This window comes from Larimichthys crocea, chromosome X, assembly GCF_000972845.2.
Source record: "Larimichthys crocea isolate SSNF chromosome X, L_crocea_2.0, whole genome shotgun sequence".
Lineage (NCBI taxonomy): Eukaryota > Metazoa > Chordata > Actinopteri > Sciaenidae > Larimichthys > Larimichthys crocea.
The window spans coordinates 12931054-12951450 of record NC_040020.1 but is presented as its reverse complement, the minus strand read 5'-3'; the positions used below and the strand labels follow the sequence as shown (position 1 = coordinate 12951450).

General features: G+C 39.8%; 1 protein-coding gene across 1 annotated transcript; it reads right to left on the bottom strand.

Moving 5' to 3' along the window:
• Positions 1–1953: 1953 nt before the first annotated feature.
• On the bottom strand, positions 1954–18300 carry slc2a15b (solute carrier family 2 member 15b). The gene is made up of 12 exons (XM_010734208.3): positions 17999–18300; positions 16328–16426; positions 12171–12331; positions 11926–12050; positions 11136–11281; positions 10352–10484; positions 10010–10197; positions 7561–7671; positions 6650–6751; positions 6108–6183; positions 4708–4835; positions 1954–3532 (listed from the first exon to the last, which is right to left on the bottom strand). Exons 1-12 carry the CDS (start codon positions 18032–18034, stop codon positions 3308–3310), a joined length of 1530 nt encoding a protein of 509 aa, XP_010732510.2. The 5' UTR covers positions 18035–18300; the 3' UTR covers positions 1954–3307.
• Between the last annotated feature and the right edge of the window lie 2097 nt (positions 18301–20397).

The following is a 20397-nucleotide window of genomic DNA, read 5'->3' as shown; positions in this document are numbered from 1 at the left end:
TGTTTGAAAGTGTTGTGCCACTCTGATTTACCAAAACAATCCAGATGTTGTATGCTGATGTTTCTCACACTGGCCTGGTCGACCTTTCCCTCTCTCTCTCTCTCTCTCTCTCTCTCTCTCTCTCGCTCTCTCTCTCTCTCTCTCTCTCTCCCTCTGTGATGTCAGGACAAGCAGGGATGTGACAACGTTTATCCATTCTGCCTCAGTTGGAGGGTTTGCAGGGCCCATGTGCAGGGGCTGACAGATGGATCAGCCAGCCTAAAGGCAGTGCAAAGAGATGATAGAGAGAGAGAGAGAGAGAGAGAGAGAGAGGAGTGCCACTTCCAATCCTTGTACTGTATGACTACCAAATTTGCCGTACGTCACACGGTATGGCAAATTTGCATCCCTGGCTGACAGAGGACTGCAGTCAGGATGATGGCAGTTTTACACACTGAGAGGACGCAGCACCTTCTGTGAGTCTACACACTCTGATCACACTACACAGTTTGAGGTGGATGACACAGATATCGGGAGATGGTCATAGCATCCCTTACTTTAACTCCATAATATCTCATTTACATTTTGAGGACAGAATTGAGGATATTCCGTTATTGAGCATGTAGTGTTATTCATTGTGGAGCCAGAGACAGAAAACAAGATTATCTTCAACACACAGCATCACAGATCTATATACTGAAGAGATGTAGACATTAGTTGGTTGTTGTTTGTTTCAGACATTTAAATATGTCTTTTCACCTTGAGGCTGTTTGTCCAGCCTCAGATCAGTCCAAGAATGATAAAAACAACTGCTTATATGTTAAAACAGTTTAGCTAAGTTCATTAATGATTACTACATAATTTATTTATGCTTAAATCAGTCAACTTTCGGGGTTTGGTTTTTACCTCTACCTGTTTGTAATCCTTCAGCACCTTTTTGTTGTATTTTTAGCTCTTGAGTTGATGAGGAAGACCTCTTTAATGAACCTCTGACCTTCTACAAAAAGTGCTAAACTACGAACGCTTATTTAAAGGTCCAGTGTGTAAGATTTCTGGGGTTCTTTTATTACACAATATGGCTGAAATTCATAACCTGAAAATCAGACTCTTTATGTTTTTGTTTCTACAGTTGCTGTGGGTCTTCTTCCACAGAGTCTGCCATTTTAACAACATTTTAGCAGACCCGAACAGACAAACTCTAGATAGGACCTTTTTCCACTGTAGCTGGAGGTTGAAGCAAGGGGGTTGCAATCAAATCCTACGCACTGGACCTTTAAACATCCAGCAGCTCATTTGGAGTCGTGTAAATTCAGTACCTACTCATCCTTTAGCTCTGTTTCTGATCTCCACTACCTCCTGAGCCAAATATATCTAAGCTGCTAAATGCTCCACGACATTCACCAGCCAGACGCTAACTGTGTCTGTCAGACAGACAGATGATTCAGATGATTTATCTGTGTTTGTTCACTGTGACTGACCTCTGTCACAATGTGTTCACGTTGTCATTTGATATATTCTAAAAATATTGATTATCAACATTTACAACTGCAAGCACAACGATTTGTTGTTGATGATGGCTCTTCAGAAAGTGAGAAACCCATTCATTCATTTGTTTTCATTATAAAATAGAATGGATGAGCACTGGCCAAGTTTTTCATTACTACTTCTTCTAATAAGGGCTTATCATTTTAGGAATCACTAGTGAACATAGAGAAAACAATTTAGTTTTTTGTCCATTCAGTAGCTTTTCTGGAGCTTCTGATCATAGTACATGATCATCAACGACACATGTAGTTTGCCAGTTGTCATGGAGTAATTCTTATGAGTACTCCAAAGTCTTCTTGTTCGTGTCAGCAATCAGCTGCATGACAGCTGGGCTGATCTGCCAATAAAGGTTGTGTAACATTATAATATGAAAGCTCCTAATCAATGACTAAAAGGACGCCCAGGAGAGATTTATTTTTATTTTTCCTAAATATGGTCTCCAAGGTCAATAATGAACTTTGAACCTCACTTGTGAAGCATTTAGTAACCATTAGTTACAACATATAAACTCATTATGCAATAAATGGTTCCTTATTAGTGCCTTTCAGTCTACAGTTTTAGTTAAAATCTGGCCCTTTGGAATAAAAACCTTGTTCTACAATTATGCTTAAATAACATTTGCTTTATTTGGGTATTTGTTTACTGATGTATGTGTGTTTGTGCTGTAATTGCAAGAGTTATTTTGTTATGTTTATGGTTGTCTTTGGCGAGAGGCAGTAATGCCACATAATGATTTTCCTCTTTATTGTAATTTTCTGTATAGAGGCAACTTCTTGTTATTGGCATCATCGCAGCTAAATGAATGTGAAGTAAACATTGGCCCCTAAAGAAAATGAACAATTGTGGTAGCACAAAAGAGCTGCACCATATTGGATGGTAGAATAACTTGGCTTACAGTATATGAATTTTGTTCTTATTTTTTGTATGGTTTTACAAAGTATAGTCAGAAAAGTAGCTTACAACTCAATACAGCAGAATAACAAAGAAGAAAAAGGCACATTTTTCAAACATACATTATACAAAAAGGGTCTTGTAAAACAAACAAACAAAACAAACTCATACAGCTACTTTGAGGCAACTGATAAATTATAACCCTTTAACAAACTTTTGTTCCATGTGCATGTATTTTGACAAGATGTATTAAATGACTACTACAGTAGCCACAAAATCCAACTCTCTTACGCAAAGAGACACAAAACTAAACGAAAGATGAAAAGAAAGATGCAGTCAACAAGCTCAAGTTCTTGGTCAAGCCATTCACCTTGAGCTGAACACTGTAAACATACATTAAACATAAGAAATATAAGAGGAATGACTTTCAAACCTTCTTTCGGTTTACTCATGCAAACACTGCCTCAGACGTGTTTTTGCTGTGTCATTAAATAAACATGTTCACTCTCTATTGAGCAACAAAGGGACAGCATTCAGCGCTGAATATGAACAATAAAGTGACCATGGGATGTGTTCAAAGAGAGTGAAGCTAATGCGGAGATTAAACTGTGAGAAACCAACTCAGCTCCCATAAAAATGCGTTAAGATGCAGAGAAACGGATTAAAATGTCACTCATGGTTGATTTGAAACGCATGACTTCAGTCTCACATAACTTACAGGAGCTACACTCGGACTAGGGATTAACTGTTGAAAAAAATGATGATGAATGTGTTGGTCTTTGTGGTTTTCACAGCAGATCTCCTCGTGGCCACAGAAGTTCCACCTTTTATCTCTGCTACGGTTCCTTCAGTCTTTTCAAACCAACAAGGTGCAGGTCCACATCCTTACTCCTTATGGTTCACTGTGGCCAACGGTGCCATAGCCATTCATCACAGACAGTTTGAGATGGCCATTGGAAGTCAGCTCTTCTATGAGGATGTTGTTCCTGGCAGCGAACATCTGGCTGATCTCCATGAAGGTTTTGTTTTTGGTCTCAGGAATAATGAAGATGACGTAAAGGGCCACTCCCAAGCAGATCGAGCAGAAGATCAGGTAACAGTAAGGACCTGTCGCTATCTGTGATGGGAGGACACATAGTGTTACTTTGAATAAAAGATGCATAATCAAAGAAAACAAATACTGTTCTTCCTTTACAAAGTAAAAATTTCCCAAATAAATTAAAAGTAAACTAAATTAAAGTCATAGTTTTAACCAAGTAGAGATATAACATTTGATCAAAAATAGGATCTTTAGACAGAGGCAGGCCAAAGTGAAGCTAGTAAAAGCAGATTAACATGAATTTGATACAAAACATGACCAGAGCACAGAAAAAACAGCTAATGTAGGTTTTGTACATACTTAAGATTCTATGAAGTTGAAAACAAGATATTGGGCAAGAATGGATTTTTCCCTTCTTCTTTGGCCACTTGGGTGCAGCATATAATATTAATATTAACATATCGTTTTCTTATATTTATTTCTTCATTTATTTTTGGTGGAAAAAAATCTGTTAACTTAAAACATATAGCAGAAACAGAGCAACTTAAATCGTTCATTTGGAGTCTAGAAAGAGGAAATGTTTCTCTTCTCTATATGCTTCACTATGTTCACCAGCTAGCTGCCGACTGTGTCTGTCTGTCATTTGGTGCTGGGCAGCTTTTTCTCTAAAAAACAGGTGCCTACTTTGGCTCAAAACAATGTTGAGGATTTAAAGACATTAGGCGAGAAGAAAGCTTTGTTCATTTGTTTTTTAGTCTTCCTTTTTGCTTTTTCAGTACAAAGACTATCCAGTACAGGATGTTGAGAATCTGGAGCTGTCTTATTTTCACATTTTTTGTGAAATTAAAGCAGAAACCAGGACCACGTGATGTCACACTGAGGCCATGAGTTTTTAACATTCATGGCCATAATTCATTCTACAGGACAGACCAATGACAGGCAGCAAGGTCGCCATTTTAATTGGTAATTTTATTGGTATTTGGGGAGTCGCCTCCATTTAAACAAAACCAGACAGCCCATATCATAATTGCCATGTGTCTGACCCTGGAAGTGGAGCCCGATCCTGTCAAGATGGACTTCTTAATGCTAACTAAAGATGTTATTTTAATAAAGAACACAACAGTAGTTAGGTCAGTAATCCACCCGTGAGATCTGCTACACATTTTTGGTCTTACAAGCTCTTTGTTCGTTTCAGGCCTACATAGACACAAGGCGACTGACTTGTGGGCAGAATAATCAGAGTTTGTTCTGACCTCTAGGAAGGGAAAGACGAAGCCGATGGTAAAATTGGACAACCAGTTGAGGCAACCGGCTACAGTGTAGGCAGCTGGTCGATGAGACTGCTTAAACAGCTCTGCAGTTAACAGGAAAGGCACACCAGCTACACAGAAAACACACACACACACAAAAAAAAACATATTTGTATTATTTTAAAGGACATATTATGACAACAGCAATCAGCCATGGTTCACTATTCATATGGCTCATCTACTGGTCTGATCTAACTAGGCATCTCATCAAGCTGTCATAATACAAATCACATTTAACCACTCACTACAGCCGTATGAATCTATTGGGTGTTGTGAAATTAACACCAGCGTCTTCATTCATCAATTAGTTTATCAATACTCCCACTCAGGACTATTCTTTGGCAGCCATTCAAACTAAACAGAACATGAAATAATAACAAATGATAAACATTCCTCAAGCCCCAGTGCTGTTATATTATACTCCTTTTTTCCTGCACGTACTTCATTATGTGTTCATTATTACTCAGCGATCATAGATTGACAAGAGAGGAGGATGTTTGTCAACTTGGCAAAAGTCCAACTCTGAACCACAAGAAACAGAATAGCTTAGCCAGGACTTTAGCAATTCATTAGTTTGATATGCAGGATCTATGAGTTATCTTTAGCTTTAAACACATAATTCTTCATTGTTAGAAGTGAAAGCTATGAAGGAGAAATATGCATTAATATGCTCTAATGATGAGCTTTCCAAATGATGTCCTCATTATCTGTGCATGATAATTGCATAGAGGAAGGTTTAATATTGTCAAACCAATAACTATGCCATCATTTGTCAACATCTGTGGTATGTATGGAGGAGGAGGGAGGGGGGTGAGTGTGCATGCAAGGTTTCGTCTGAAGGCAACCGTATTCATCACGGCTAGCTTATGAACAATGAGCCATTAAAAGTCTAATTGCAGCAACAGAAATCCTCGTCCGCGTGCCGAGGTATGGATTTTTTCTGGCTTGACGAATGACGCTATGTAAACCAGATTCATTCTAATTCATCATCCTCGCAGGTCCACTCAACGTGGCTCCTAAAGTTGTAAACTATTGCCTCTTAATTCACTTCACTCAACTCATCCAGTGTACAAATGGCTGCGGGAATGGATGTAGCGTGGCAGTTATGATTTCCTAATTTACAAGACTAATGAAATACAATATCTCTTCACAGTCAGAGGAGGAGCAGGGTGGGGAGTGTTGCTGGTTTTTTAGATTTGGTGCCTGCTCTTGTTCAAGCTACCAGCAGGGAGCAGTGTTATCTTACACACAGGGCAGCCCGGAAATCCAGTGCAGTATATATGGGCAGTTCATTTAAAACCGTTTTTAAACAGAGCTTTGGAGTAAGTTGCAGAGAGACTTACCTGGACCTATGCAGAAGCCAGCAATAATCCCAACAACGCAGCCTACACTGAGGTAGCTCATGAAGGGCAGATGTGGCTGTGAATGGTGAGATACAAGTCATGAGTCTGAAGTCATGAGCTGTAAACATTAGTAAACAATGTACAGTTTTTTCCCCATAATTATTCATTTGACTATATTTAATCATTTTGACTGTTACACATTAGTAAACATTTGCTAGGCGACATATAAACATGTATTTTGCAAAGTTCATTCCTTTCACTCTGGTTTACTAAACACAACTGTTGTTTTTATTTACATAATAATCTGATGTAAAACAATGTAGTTTAGAATGTTCAGCAAACTGAAAACATTCTTTGTTCTCCTGTTGTTACATGTTTGTATGCAAATTTTAAAAAAACAAACATAAAATATACATAATAATAATGTAAATTTGCTAACGTCCTTAGCCCTATTTAAAACAATGTACTGTATGCCCTGTGCCACAAACTGCAAATTAATGTAATATATTCCTAGACAAGCAGGGCATCAGATGACACTGTACCTGGAGGAGGACAGACACGGTGATCCCAACACAACAGAGACCCATAAAGAGGAAGCCGCCAATCATCAGAGGTCTTCTGCCCAGACGCTCGATAGTAAAACACTGCAAAACAGACAAAGAGACAAGATTATTGTGATTGGCTTACACTATTATCATCATCATCATCATCATCATCATCATCATCGTCATCATCATCATCGTCATCATCATCATCGTATCTCTGTAAGTTATGACAGTGCGCTATGCACAATATCCTAGAAGAAGCTTACCTAAATGAATGTAGTTAATTAAACCTGCACTCTTCCTGCTGGGGACAACCTAAAACGTCTGCTGTGAAAGACGTCTACAGCTTAATCTAGTTTTCAACACCCTTTCTCTATATAGATTTTAGACAGTACACCAAACTCAAGAGGACCACACATACAGACCAATACACCTGATGACCACATGACTCATCCATCTTTAACAACAGAAAACAAATCATGACTATAATATGTTTTACCTCTGGCTAAATCATTGAAACGAAAAAGTTAATCTGACCATGACTTTTTTTCAATTCAGCAAATAACTATTCAGTTTATAAAATACAGTTTTGTTTTGTTTTTTAATTCGGCCGTTTAAGCTAAGAGGCCTAAAACTAATGCATATTTTCATTCCACATTACATCATCTAGGATTAATCACTGAGTCTAAGAAAAGCATCATCACAAGTTCACAGAGTCCAAGCTGACTGATTTGATTAGTCTAAACAGCACATCAAAGCCAAAAGACAAAATTGAGAAAATCAGCAAATCACTGGATCCATGAATAGTTGTTAAAGTAGTACTAGTAATAGTTGTAGAAAATACTGTCAAAATCATGATATAATAATAATGCCGTTTTAGTGTTTCAAGTGTGATCATCTCTACTCACCCCCAGCATCCCAGCGATGACCTCGATGGCACCAGTTCCCACAGTTGTGTATTGAATAAGAGGTTCTGGGATTCCTGCGTTCTTAAATATCTCATTTGTGTAGAACCAGATCTGGAATTGAAAATGACATGACTTTTATTCATATGATGGAAATGACATCTCACACAGGCAGACAGATGCTTTGAAACTCAAAGTTTGTCTTCCTTTTTTTTTTTTCTCTCTCTCATTAGGAGCCAAAAAGTCGCTCCGCTTATTTGGTGTTTCCACGTGATTCATCATAGTGATCATTATCAACACGCCGACCATCACTCATGCATTTGAGATACAGCATTTCATCAGCATGGACTTCTGACAAGTGCTCCCCTTGAAATTAATTTGTGTATTCTCATTAATCACACTTGCTGATGCAACATCCATCATTGATGAGGTGTGGACAAGATCGCAATTGGTGCAGTTAAATGCTGTCTTGTTGATTTAGTAACCATACATATACTATTTCATCGCCATTGCACCACTGAAGTATACATACACACGCCCATCTAAAGCAAAACAGGAAACATACACCAACAATTTGAATGAGTTAAAGAATCTGGACCATACTGCTCTGTGTTTCTCACATAAATTGAAAAGTTATTTACCAATAGGCTGAATTTGTTCCTCACTCAACTGAAATCTACCTTCTCATATTCTTGATTAACTGGGAGCGCAGAGCAGCCCCAGAAAATTTCCCTCTGAGACTTCCTTCAGCTCTTTTAGGCCAAACTCAAGCTTTTCCTGGACCAGCTGACTAATGTAGTCCCTCTGGTGCATCTGGGTGTACAACAAGGTCTTCTCTCATTTACACAGCCAGAGGGAGGCACCTTAAGGGCTCTTTGCACCTGTCTGAGCCGACTAATCTGAGTCCTCCTAAACTCTGAGGTCATCCTGAATCATTTACTGTGTTGAAATCATTTCACGTTATCATGTCTACTGAGCTGATGGCCAGAATGAGAGTCTTGCTTTGTGGGTCCATTTATTCTGAAACTACCTGTCAGTTTGGCGTCACAATGTGATAAATATTCACCAGACATCCCTAACTTTGAGCCATGACCTAGATGACACCATCTCCGATCAGGTCCACATTCCACCAGAGATTTCTCTGGTTTGTATCACAGTCAATTAAACGACAAAAGGACAATATCATCTGCAAAAGTGCAGAGATGCCACTCTACAGTAATGTCACTAAACTTGACAGTTGTCTTGATAAGCTAACCTCAAAAATAAGAGCAACCAAGTGCGACAAGCTTCAATCGAAAGGAGTCTGTCTCAGTACCCTACACTACTCTACAGTACCATTAATAACAAACAGGTAAAAAGACTTACACAGTGTTTCTCTCAAATCTGACAGCTGTGCAGTCAGCAGAACCATCTTGACCTTCCTAAACAGGTCCAGATGGCATCCTTTTTCAGCACATCTTCATTATTAATTTCTGAAGTTAAAAGCATTCTACCCTGCACTTTTTAGTATTGTTCTTCTCGTTTAACTAGATCCTAAACAAACAAACGTTTGCAAATTGTTTGGCTCTTCACAGCCTGAAATAGCAATGGCATATGATAGCCTTCTGCTCTCTTGCATGCTATGTTATTCCATAATAACAACAATATATAACATATTGTTAATATAAAAAACTATACCAATGTGGAGCTCCTGCTTTATGATGTCAGTGCTCAGACAGTTAGTTATTTAAAGACTGATGGATGATGGGGAAATAGAGGTGAAGGAAAAATTGTTCTTTCAAGATTCTGTCCTCAGTCCAGTGCTTCCAGATCCCCGTAATAACTCCACAAAATCAGTGTTAAACATACTGTGAAAGACATCTTGCTGACATCATTTTGTAACATCTCCCTTTGCTAAAGATGAAGATGTGATTTGCATGAATAAAATTCTTCAAAGATCTTCAGAACAACAAGCATGTTTTCACTTCAAACTCAGTACAACAGGATACTCGGACAGATGGATTCGTCTGGATGTCTGAAGCCTTCCAGTGTTCCCGTCTGAAACAGCTGGGACAGTGGGACTCAGTGGGGTGTACCCCTGCTGGGAAATGGTATTAGCATGTGAGCCAGCATGCGTAGAACTTCCATCCACATGGAGCAATGAGAACAAAGATGTGTTCGACTTTGTGTGTGGATGGCTGGACCGTCTTATGTGGGGTAACACTAACAGAGAGGACCAGGAGATAATGAGGCGTGGTCCTGTTGCCCCCTGCTTAGTCGCTCAGCGGCTGCATGTGGGACTGTGATGTATAGACAGGACGAGGTGCAGACGGGTAAAGCACAGCTGGGAACTATAGCAATTTAAGCTCTCACTCTCATATAATAGCAGCACAGTCTTTGCACGTCCAAAATGTGAACACACACATACAAAGACAGCAAAGGACGACAGGCCCACAATGCTTTTCACACTTACTGCATCAATGCCAGACAGCTGCATGCCGATGTTGACCACCACAATGGTGATGACCTGCCAGCGAACACAGCGGTCCATGAGCAGGCCACGAACAGAGATGGTATCAACAGAGGACAGAGACCGCTGTTCCTCCTGCATCTCTTCAACCTCTGCCTGGATGTTTTCTTTACAACGGTACTGCTTCAGGGCTAAAAGAACAGGAAGAAATGCTTTAACCAGCCAAGAAACACTAAGAAGAAACAGCAGATATGCTATCAAAAACCATAACAGTTCCAGTCAGTTACTGTGGACTTCTGAATGACGGTCATTTTAAAAGGAGAAAAACAAAAACTACTTTCTAACCTGCGATGGTGGCGTGAATATTTCCCTTCTCTATCAACAGGTACCGCGGACTCTCTGGAAACCATGGCAACAGTATCAGCTGGATAATGGCAGGATAAACCACCAGGGACAAGAGCACAGGCCAGTGTTCTTCCTGCGTGGGGGAAGCAAACATGTCACCTTACTAAACCATTACTACATGTAACAATCAGAAACTTTTCATCATCAATCTGTCATCTCTAAGTATGAGTTGTTAAATCAGTGAGATGGGATGAACCAAAAAAGCAGGAAAAAGAAATAGGGGATGGGAAGAGATGTTTTGTGAGCCATTGTCTTCTCTAGCATAATTTTTCTGTTCAGCTGCTCCATGCATCAGTAACCCCCCCACTACTGCATAAAACAGATGGAAAGAGCATCACCTCATCCGATTCTAGCAGGAACACGAAGAAAAAACATGAATGGGAGGAGGAAAGCTACAGGGCCAGCTGGACATTATATAAATAATTGTTACCTAATTATAGCACAACAGCGTGTTCACGTACTTTATCATGCTGCTTAGAAGTGATGTGTGAATAGTGTATTTAAAATAGTTTCAAGCTCAGGTCTGAGAAGGATATCCGAGCATCTGATGTGTATTTCTAATGCAAAATCAGGAATAGACAGATGGAGGATAGATGATATGACAAGCTAAAACCAGAATGTGATTCATATATGTCAAAAATCAGAACTGTGTCAACAGTTACTTGACAGATTGAGGATGAATCTGTTCACACTTGCTGGTACAGCATCAGTCCGCAGACAGTACCTTTCCAAGCAGTTCATGGAGTCCCAGGACTTGTGCAATAAAGACTCCAAGACAAATGTGAATGCTAGGAATGAGGCCCAGGAAGCCTCGCAGGTTCTTGGGGGCGATCTCACCGAGGTACATCGGCACCACACTGAGAGAGATACCTGTGGGGTGGGAAAAAAAGTGTGATTACCATTTATTTTTCATTTTAATTACTTTTATGCAAATGTATGTTTAATCGCCATGACTTTTCATCCTGAATGAATGTTAAGCACAAGCTGCTATTGAGGTCATGTGATTTCTTTTTTGGGTGTCTAAGATATTTTTAAGCTTGTCTGCTTCCTGAAAAAAAATAATAATAATAAAATAAAAATGAAATGGAATCTAGAATACAGTAGAAATAGAAAAAAATTACTGAATGAAATGATGAAAAAAAGTAAAATTATTTTGTGTGTATGGAGGCTTCAGTCCTCGCTGCAGCAGGCCCCGGTTCGAATCCCGCATCGGACGGCCATTTACTGCGCGTCACTCCCCCTCTCTCTGCCCCCTGCTTCCTGTCTATCTTCAGCTGTCCTATCATTGAAGCATAAAAAGCCCAAAAAAATAATCTTAAAAAAAAAAAAGATGACTGATTTCACTGAAACAACTGCAAATCCACAAAAGCACATTCGACAGCTCTGCATAGGCTATAGCACATGCAGCTACCTAATGTGATAAAGCTTTACCTCTGTTCATCTGCATAGTTTCTGTTTTATGTCAATGATGAATGCGACACACTATAATTAATGCAGGATAAAGGCGGGCCTACCTGAGTGTATTCCTGTGATGAAGCGGCCAATAATGACCATCGCGGGCGCCCTGCACATTCTGCTGAAGCCCATAAGACCTCCTCCTATAAACACCAGCACAGTGGCTCTCACCAGCGTCCCTTTCCTGTTTGGACACACAGTGATTACACTTTACTGAACTTTCTTAATGAATGGAGCACAGACTGCTGTGCTGAACTTGTGTTATCCACCCGAATATCATCCACACACAAACACACACACTAACCTTCCATATTTGGTAACAAGTTTGCCCACCAGCAGGGACCCCGCCATCCCACCAATAGCAAAGATTGACACGGTGAGGGAGTACAAGACGGTGACAACCTCTTCATCCAGAGTCCAGTCGAATTCTTCTATCAGCGACTCATTGTAGAAGTCTTTGATAAACTGGTGGAAAGGGGAAAAAAATTATTACATTTATTAAAATAGACATAGATCATATAGAATTATAAGATGTTTCCCATTTAAACTTTACAAGTAATATTATAAGAGCCTACTAACTAAAAACTAATAGGAACAAATCTGAACAAGATTTAATTTTTCTATTCGTCCTCTACGTTTATATATATCAGACAGACCTGGAGCATAAAAATGGTGGCCATGAAATCAGTGAAAATCATCACATGATTAACTATTTCCCACAGTGCCACGCATCAATGTCAACATTACTCTTGCTTGAGGCGGCCATTTTCACGTGTTTTTGTTTTAGAGTAGACAGGATGTTCATTGAGCCCACGCAGTTCAATTTGATAGGGGGGGGATCACAAACTGCATGTTTTATAAAATGATGGGTAACAGCACTGCACTTCTCAGAGACTGCTGCAGATTTATCACCAAATCAGTCGTGCAACTTTAAAAGACTGAAAAGACAGAAATCAACTAACTGCATCCACCTACAAACACAAGCGCCAGTGGCTCCGGAGTCTGGATGAAAAACTAGCTCAGCTTAGGATTGGTCAATGCAACAATAATTCCACTTTGTGAAACAGGCAGTCTGCACTTACATCTGTACATAAGATTTCGTATTAATGCAGAGCAGATCAGCACACAGACATTAACAAACATTTGGCTGGCCCTACACCAACATGGACGTCGAAGAAGCAATCACATACCATCGTTATATACCATGTTGAGCCTCTGCATGTTATTTTTCCTGCAGGACTGCCACAGGTGGGTGGTATATTACATGGTACAAAAATTTCTAACCAAAAACGCCTTCACAGTCTCAGAACACATGGCAAACATTTGTCTGAACGTGGCGCTCTGTTAATATTTACTGTAAGGATCAACTAGATCTGTGCTTGCATTTACTGACACACGACCAAATGTCATATTTTGTTTGTTATGGTGTGATAATTGGAAGGAATGAGTGAACTTAAGAGAGTTCAGTGATGACAGGAGGGGGTGGAGGTTGCAATTAGTCATGGAACTCTGAATGGTATGCGTCCAATTTGTCCTAGGAATGTGACTGGAACTGTATAAACTGGCAGTCTATGTACGGCTCTGAGATATAACTGACCAGCTAATGCCTCAGCCTGGTGCTGGTTGAGCGAGAAGGAATTGAGCTATAATCAGGCTTCAGACTGAACACATACCTGCTGTCTGATAGAAAAGGCTTTCATACAACCTGCAGACAGATGCTGCTAATAATAAGACAAGGATCTTTACTCAGCCTTGATGGCCTGATTGCCAAATATTTCTTATTTTGTCCATTTGATGGGTTTAACAAATCAAAGTTAAACTGATCAGCAGAACTTACATAAAGGAGGTTTTAGGGAGTGGGTGCACCTCCCATGTGGATAGACTGATATACACTTTATAAAGTGGATCAGGTAACAGCAACACAGAATGATTCGCGAGCAGTGATTATTCTGTCAGTTGAACTGCCACCCAATTGTTTTCTGCTCTGCTTTGTTCTTCAATGTCACTATATAAAACTTGTAATGTGGAGTTTTAATCTCATGTTACCTTGAACAAAAGCTAAATTATCAGTTCTATGCAGTGAGGAACAGATTTTGAATTGCCTGATAACAGGAACACACATCAGATAAGTACTCAGTACCTGAGTTTAGTTATCAGAATCAGTATTTGGTGCATCCCTAGCTGGACTGCCGTTGTCATGGCCCCACTGCCACTGATATGGCTGATTACTGATATGGCAGGTGGTTATAGTGAATTTTTGATGATGTATATGTTAAACTATTTAACATGATTTTTAAAAAATCATGTTAAATAGTTTAACATATACATCATCAACCAATTTTAGTTGACATTCTTCTCTCTTACTCTGTGCTGCTTGCCACAGTTAATCACAGTTCACTCTGCTGGATAAACTTTGCATTTCCTTCTGCATCATTTACCAGGGAAATATCAATTTATATTGGATAGCATATATTCTCATGCCGGTATATCTTTGATGGGCTAATACCTCCCGGTCAACATATCAGGCTCTAATAGCGAGTCACCAAAAAAAAAAATTCCTAAAAGACACAAAAGTGGAAAAAAACCCTCACTGGAAACCTCAGAAAAGTTCAAGCAACTTCAATCCTCTGAATGGAAGTTTTCTCATCTCTGTGCTTTGAGTCACATCCAGCTCTGTCTCGTCTCCGTACCTGCCTCCTCCAGCACTGCACCATTCTGGATCCCCATCCTGCCACTGCACTCAACCCTTTGGTTCAACAAACTGTTTAAACTGATTGCTGCCTCTGATTTGTGTTTGCTATTTGAGTCTACTACCTTAACAAAACAATTACATTACTGGGAATTGTAATTGCTGTTTGCACTATGATTGCAAGATGTAACCATGTATACATCCATGTAGTAGATATTATATAGCCTATAATACAGTACCTGTTGAAATATTCTGTTTTGCACCAAAAGGAACAATCGCCTACATCGAACAACACAGCAGGTGAAATCTACTTCTCTCTTCTTTGCTTTATCTTTAAATAAAGGGAACAGTTTGGAGAATTTTATGGCATCTAGTGGCGTTGTAGTCGCTAATCGCAGCCCTCCAGTTCCTTGCATGAAAGAGAAAGTACAGTAGCCGTGAAATGCACGAAAAAGCCATATGTAGAGCCAATGTTTAGTTTGCCCTCTCTGGGCTATTACTATTACTATTACTACTACTACTACTACTATTACTATTACTATTACTACTACTACTACTACTACCATTCACACAAATCATTACATCACTTAAATTGTGCAAGAAACGTTTGACAGTATTTCTTGCACAATTTATGCAATGTAATGATATCATACTAATTTATACTAGAAATGATTTCACATGATCAAATCATGTCTGACTCCATACAATAATAGCGGGATTTCTTTCATATCCACAAAAAAACCATTGCTATTTCCATCAAGTCAAGTCAAGCCAACTCTAAGGTGTTAAACATCAAGCACGTTTTTCTGCTACTCTTGTCTCAACCAATGTAAAAGGAATGGACGTCACCCACAGGTTTCTGGGGCACCGTTTTGAACCTAAAAATGTGTAGGCGCTCGCCGCTGCCATGTTGGCTGTACTGTCCTGACCAGCAAATCTGAATATTAGCAAAAACGTGGATTACCGGTGGACCTAAGGCAGAGCACGCCATCTGTAACTGCACCTACCTGTCAACCAAAGCGGCTGCATTGTTAAGTATGCATAATTTAAGCCTTAATATCATTTGAACAGGTGAGTTATATAGAAATTCAGACTCAGTACAGTTGTCATGAACAGGGAAAGTAGTTATAGAGAGGCTGTAAACATGTTTATTTCTGCTGTAAAGCTGGACATTTTAATGCGGGGGCTTATGGAGGTTGAAATGTTCTGTAATCAGCATCAAGCAGCCGCTCAAGGAATTACAGTTCCTCCCCAGCCACGGAGGTTGCCGCTTGGTTTCAACTTATCTCAAACAAGTCTTCTAGCTAAGCCAAATCTCTGCCTCTACCTCACTGAGGAAAGAGAGGAGAGAAGGTGCGACTCATCGTGTGCTCAGTGGGCTTAAGCATGGAGCTCTTTCCCTGTATGTCCCTCCTAAGAACAGTACACTACACTAGCACGAGATGTGGCACCAGATTTCACATGCTTCAGAGTGGGGCAGTCCTAAGCAGGAGTAGTTCACGGCTTAGTCACTGCACCGTGACATCGAAGGAACAGAACACATGATGGATAAAAAGAAAAAATCAATGACATGGTGAGGCACACAGCAGCTTCTAGATTTGAAACACAAAACCACATGACTTCACATGACAATGGAAGACAATCTGATGGCCATTAACATCTGAAAGTCATCCACTATCACCCCTGTGTGTGGTGTAGTAGGCCCCTTTCATTCATTCTGGGAATATTCTCAGCAATGATGATTATCATGATATTGTGGTAAAGACACAAACCTGTGCAGGAGAGTTGACGACTGCCAAATTGTATCCATAGAGCATGGAGCTGCCGAACGAGGCCAGAAAAGCCACCGCCAGCAAAGACTTTGTAAGATGCTGAGGAAAGGAAGGAGGACAGAAAACAAGTAAGACACAAAACAAAAACTACACAATAAAATATCCAGAGATCATTTGGTTCAGGTTTCACTTCACTTTACTTGTCACATGTGAACAAACAGGTAGAAGATTTACTTTACTGGTCTTTCAATGGGGAAGTTATTTTTTCACACATATAAGCCTGAAATACAACCACACGTACACAGACACACAAAGTGGCCTATAAACATGCATAGGCAGCCCTGTAGTGGTTGGGAGCAGTTAGGTGTCTGTTGCCTTGCTCAAGGGCAACTCAGCAGTGCCCAGGAGGTAAACTCTCCAGCTACCAGCCCACGCTCCATGCTGCAGAATGTGGAATCGTACAAATCAATTCTATGTTAATGAGACATCACATCGATTAGTTATTAGCATGACTTATTACTATTACATATGTTTATTTCCATGGCCTCTGAGTTACAAATGATCTGAAAACAGAAAAACATCATATGAACTAAATGTTGTATTCATGGCTGGGTCTGTTTCCTGGAATTATCTGCAGCCTGTAAAGAGATTAACTCAATCTGTAGGATTATTTAACAGCATTATTATAAGAGTACATGTTGCATACGGGTCTGTGATCCTTGCACTTGAGAGCAGAGCTAAAAAGGCACTGAGCACCATGTGACTAAGTAAAACAAGCTCACACTTTGATGCAAGCAGACCTGACTATCCTGTTCTGCCAGAGGAACTTCAAATGAGATGAACTTCTAATGCACTAGCTGTACTTGTATCAGGGGCATTTGAACTATTAAAACATAAGTCACATAAGCTCCACTCTGTCTTCAAAGGGATGGGGGCAGCCTACTGTATTTTCTTTAGGAGTGGCATGAAGCTATGCTCCTTAGTTCCAGCACACATAGTTTAGACGTCCAAGGCACAAAGTCATGAAAAACACGTCTACAAAAATATAAAAACAAAGAAAAAAAGAACACACTACTGTGAACATGTAGGTTGTTAGTACAAAGAGCAGACACAGGAGGAACTCTCTGCTCAGACTGAACAATAGCCGCACAGATGCCTTAAAGAAACCTAATTTAGCCTGTAATAGCCTGATGGAGAGAGTTAGACAACTACACGTGAAAGTAGCTCATGGTAGACAATGCTGCCCAGTCAGCGTTCAATTTAGGTTGATTATGTGTCAGATGCACAGCTCTTCACATGTTGCAACACTTTGGTCAAAGCTCTGGGTAACTATGTTTAAGACTTTTCTGTTTAAGGCATATTTTTAGGTCTTTTCTGTTGGATTGATTTTCTAAATTGATTAAAGGCTGTTTTGGCTGTGTGTGTCTGACTTGGATGTGTGGTCAAAAATCCCAGGCAACATCTGGTATGAACCATGATCCTGAATGCATCTGAATATTTTTTTGATGCATTGCTACAAGCACGCTGTATATTTTGATCTATACTGTCTGCACTGAAGCCAGTAAAGTCACTGGATGGTTTAAATCGAAGGATCTACCAACATGAATACATTTATATCATAAACACCTCTGCAGATAATCAAATTCTTCATTTAACACTCAGTGTACTGACCTTTCCATCGTTTTCCACTAACAGTTCCTCCGCCATTTATGTCATAAATGATTAGTCCCCGTTTGTTTTCTGTTCGTTTGAGATGAGAAGCAGATCATCTGCACAACTTTTCAAACTCTTTTTTCTCCTGCATCCCCATTTGTAGTTTTCAGTCATGCTCGGTGTGACAGAGAGGAGGCGTGTCGTGTTGATGGGCGGAATTAACAAGCTTGTCAAACTCCCAATCTCCAATCATCGAAGCGCATCGCTGTGCGGGCCCGTCCCAGCCTTGAATCGTTTTCCCCGGTCCATCAGCGATCACATGAGCCAAGTGGTTCATCCTGCGTCCCAAAGTGCCCGCAGTTGTTATTAAATAGCCTATGACTAACTGTATCCAGGGGCGTTTTCAGGATTAGTGAACATTAGGGGCTTGGCTCAGACCCATGGGCACCTTCACCACGGGGAGACAGTGGGGGATCGCAACAATAAAAGTACCCCTTTTTTCAGATTTTGATGATGATGAACATTGAGATTAAAATTACAATGAATGAAAACTACATTTAAATCAGCTGCAGCTGTTATTATACAAAGTGAAAAGGACACACATGTAAAACACCTCAAGATCATGAACTTGCATGAAACCAGTGTTGTACTTATGAGATCATTTATTCCTTTATTACACACCTGTATGCATGTTGTTTAGTCCAATTTGTATATTTCTTAGTGCAGGTTTTATTTGATCCACTGTAATTTTATTTGTTGTTCTATAAATAATGGTGTGTGTCATTTACAAAATGATGTAGGTTAATTTTATTTACACACCTACTGTTTCGTACAGGACACCCTTACTGTATAATTTAACAGTTAACCATAATCATCATCAATGGCCTGAAGCTCATGTTTATACAGGTTGAAGATGTTTGCTGTTGTGTGCTACTATTTTTGGACTTCTCTCTAATTTTGTTTCTTTTCTTGTAAAACACTGTGAAGTTTTTCCTCCTAAATATTGATTCAATTAAACAATCTAGGCAAAGAAAATCACTTTTTAGAGTTGTAACCTTTGACAAGGGGTCACAGGTAGACATAGATTTATATGATGGAGTCAGAAGCAAAAAGGGTTGAGCCCAGAGCAAGTCAATCTCCATAAGCTCCCATATTGAAATGTCCAACTTCACAGCAGAAATAAACATGTTTACAACCTGGTACAAAGAACAGTTTTGCCCCTATAACTAATTTCCTTGGTCATGACATTTATAGTGAGTCTGAATTTTTACTCAACCGTTAAAATTCTATTAAAGTTTTATATTAAAGTTATGTATAATTAAGAGTGCGGCCATGTAAACTGACAGGTGGGTGCCATCACAGGTGGCTTGTTTGAGCACCCAAGATTCATTCAGTCCACATCAAGTCCACTGACAATCCACATCAGTGCTGATTTTAGATCAGCCAGGAGGCGACAGGGGGCATGACTGCCAAGATGGCAGCAGCCAGAGCCACCATGCTCTGGGCTTCCAAATGGCTCTTTAGAAATCTCATGGATACAATGTCAATTCATTATTATTGTCTATGGTTGGGACCCATCACAACATCACAGGCAGATCTAACATACTGGTGTCTCAGGTGGACACCCAAGAGCCCATACACAGAAGAAAGTAAGTTATATGTGAGGATTTCTCCCTCCTATTGACTTGTATAAGTTGAGAGAAAAAAATGTGTTTTACTTGTAATGTGAGGGAATTTTCTATTCTACAATGCCACATATGGGGGCTACACAGGGTCAGGCATATGTCTTAAGATCACTATAGGTGTAGGTAGGTGTTTAAAACGAAGTAGTGTTGTCTGTCCTTGATGAATACATTTCTCCACAACAACTTGTATGTGTAAAAAATAAAAAGTTAACCGTTTGAGAATAAACAACCAAGGTAATCCTTATTTAGCTATGTTCTATGATCTCTGATTTTTTTTAAATCTATGATAACCTCTATGATTTTTTTTTTTTTTTTTTTACTTTAGCATGTGTTGTGTGACTACACATCTAAGAAGGAGAAATTACAGTGGTTAGCACTGTTACCTCACAGCAAGTAGGTTCCTGGTTCAAACCCCAGCTGGGGCCTTTCTGTGTGGAGTTTGCATGCTCTGCCCGTGTCTGCGTGGGTTCTCTCTTCCTCCCACAGTCCGAAGACGTGCAGGTAATTGGTTATTTGGTGACTCTAAATTGGTTTGTCTCTATGTGTCAGCCTTTTGATGAACTGGCGACCTTTTCAGGATGTACCCCACCTCTCGCCCCAAAGTCAGCTGTGATAGGCTCCAGACCTACCGTGACCGTGATAGAGATGAGTGGTTATGGAGAACGGATGGATGGAAGTTCAATATTTATTAAGCTGTTGGAGCTGCTGCTTTGTATTGTTTATGTTGCTGGT

What these genes read in the sequence shown, in the direction of transcription:
- slc2a15b (XM_010734208.3), bottom strand. Translation starts at nt 18,034, where the DNA reads ATGGCGGAGGAACTGTTAGTGGAAAACGATGGAAAG. An exon ending in TCATCGCTGGGATGCTGGGG is followed by an intron (nt 6,752 to 7,560) that starts GTGAGTAGAGAT and finishes TCTGTTTTGCAG; the next exon opens with TGTTTTACTATCGAGCGTCT. An exon ending in TCGTCTTTCCCTTCCTAGAG is followed by an intron (nt 3,533 to 4,707) that starts GTCAGAACAAAC and finishes CTCCCATCACAG; the next exon opens with ATAGCGACAGGTCCTTACTG.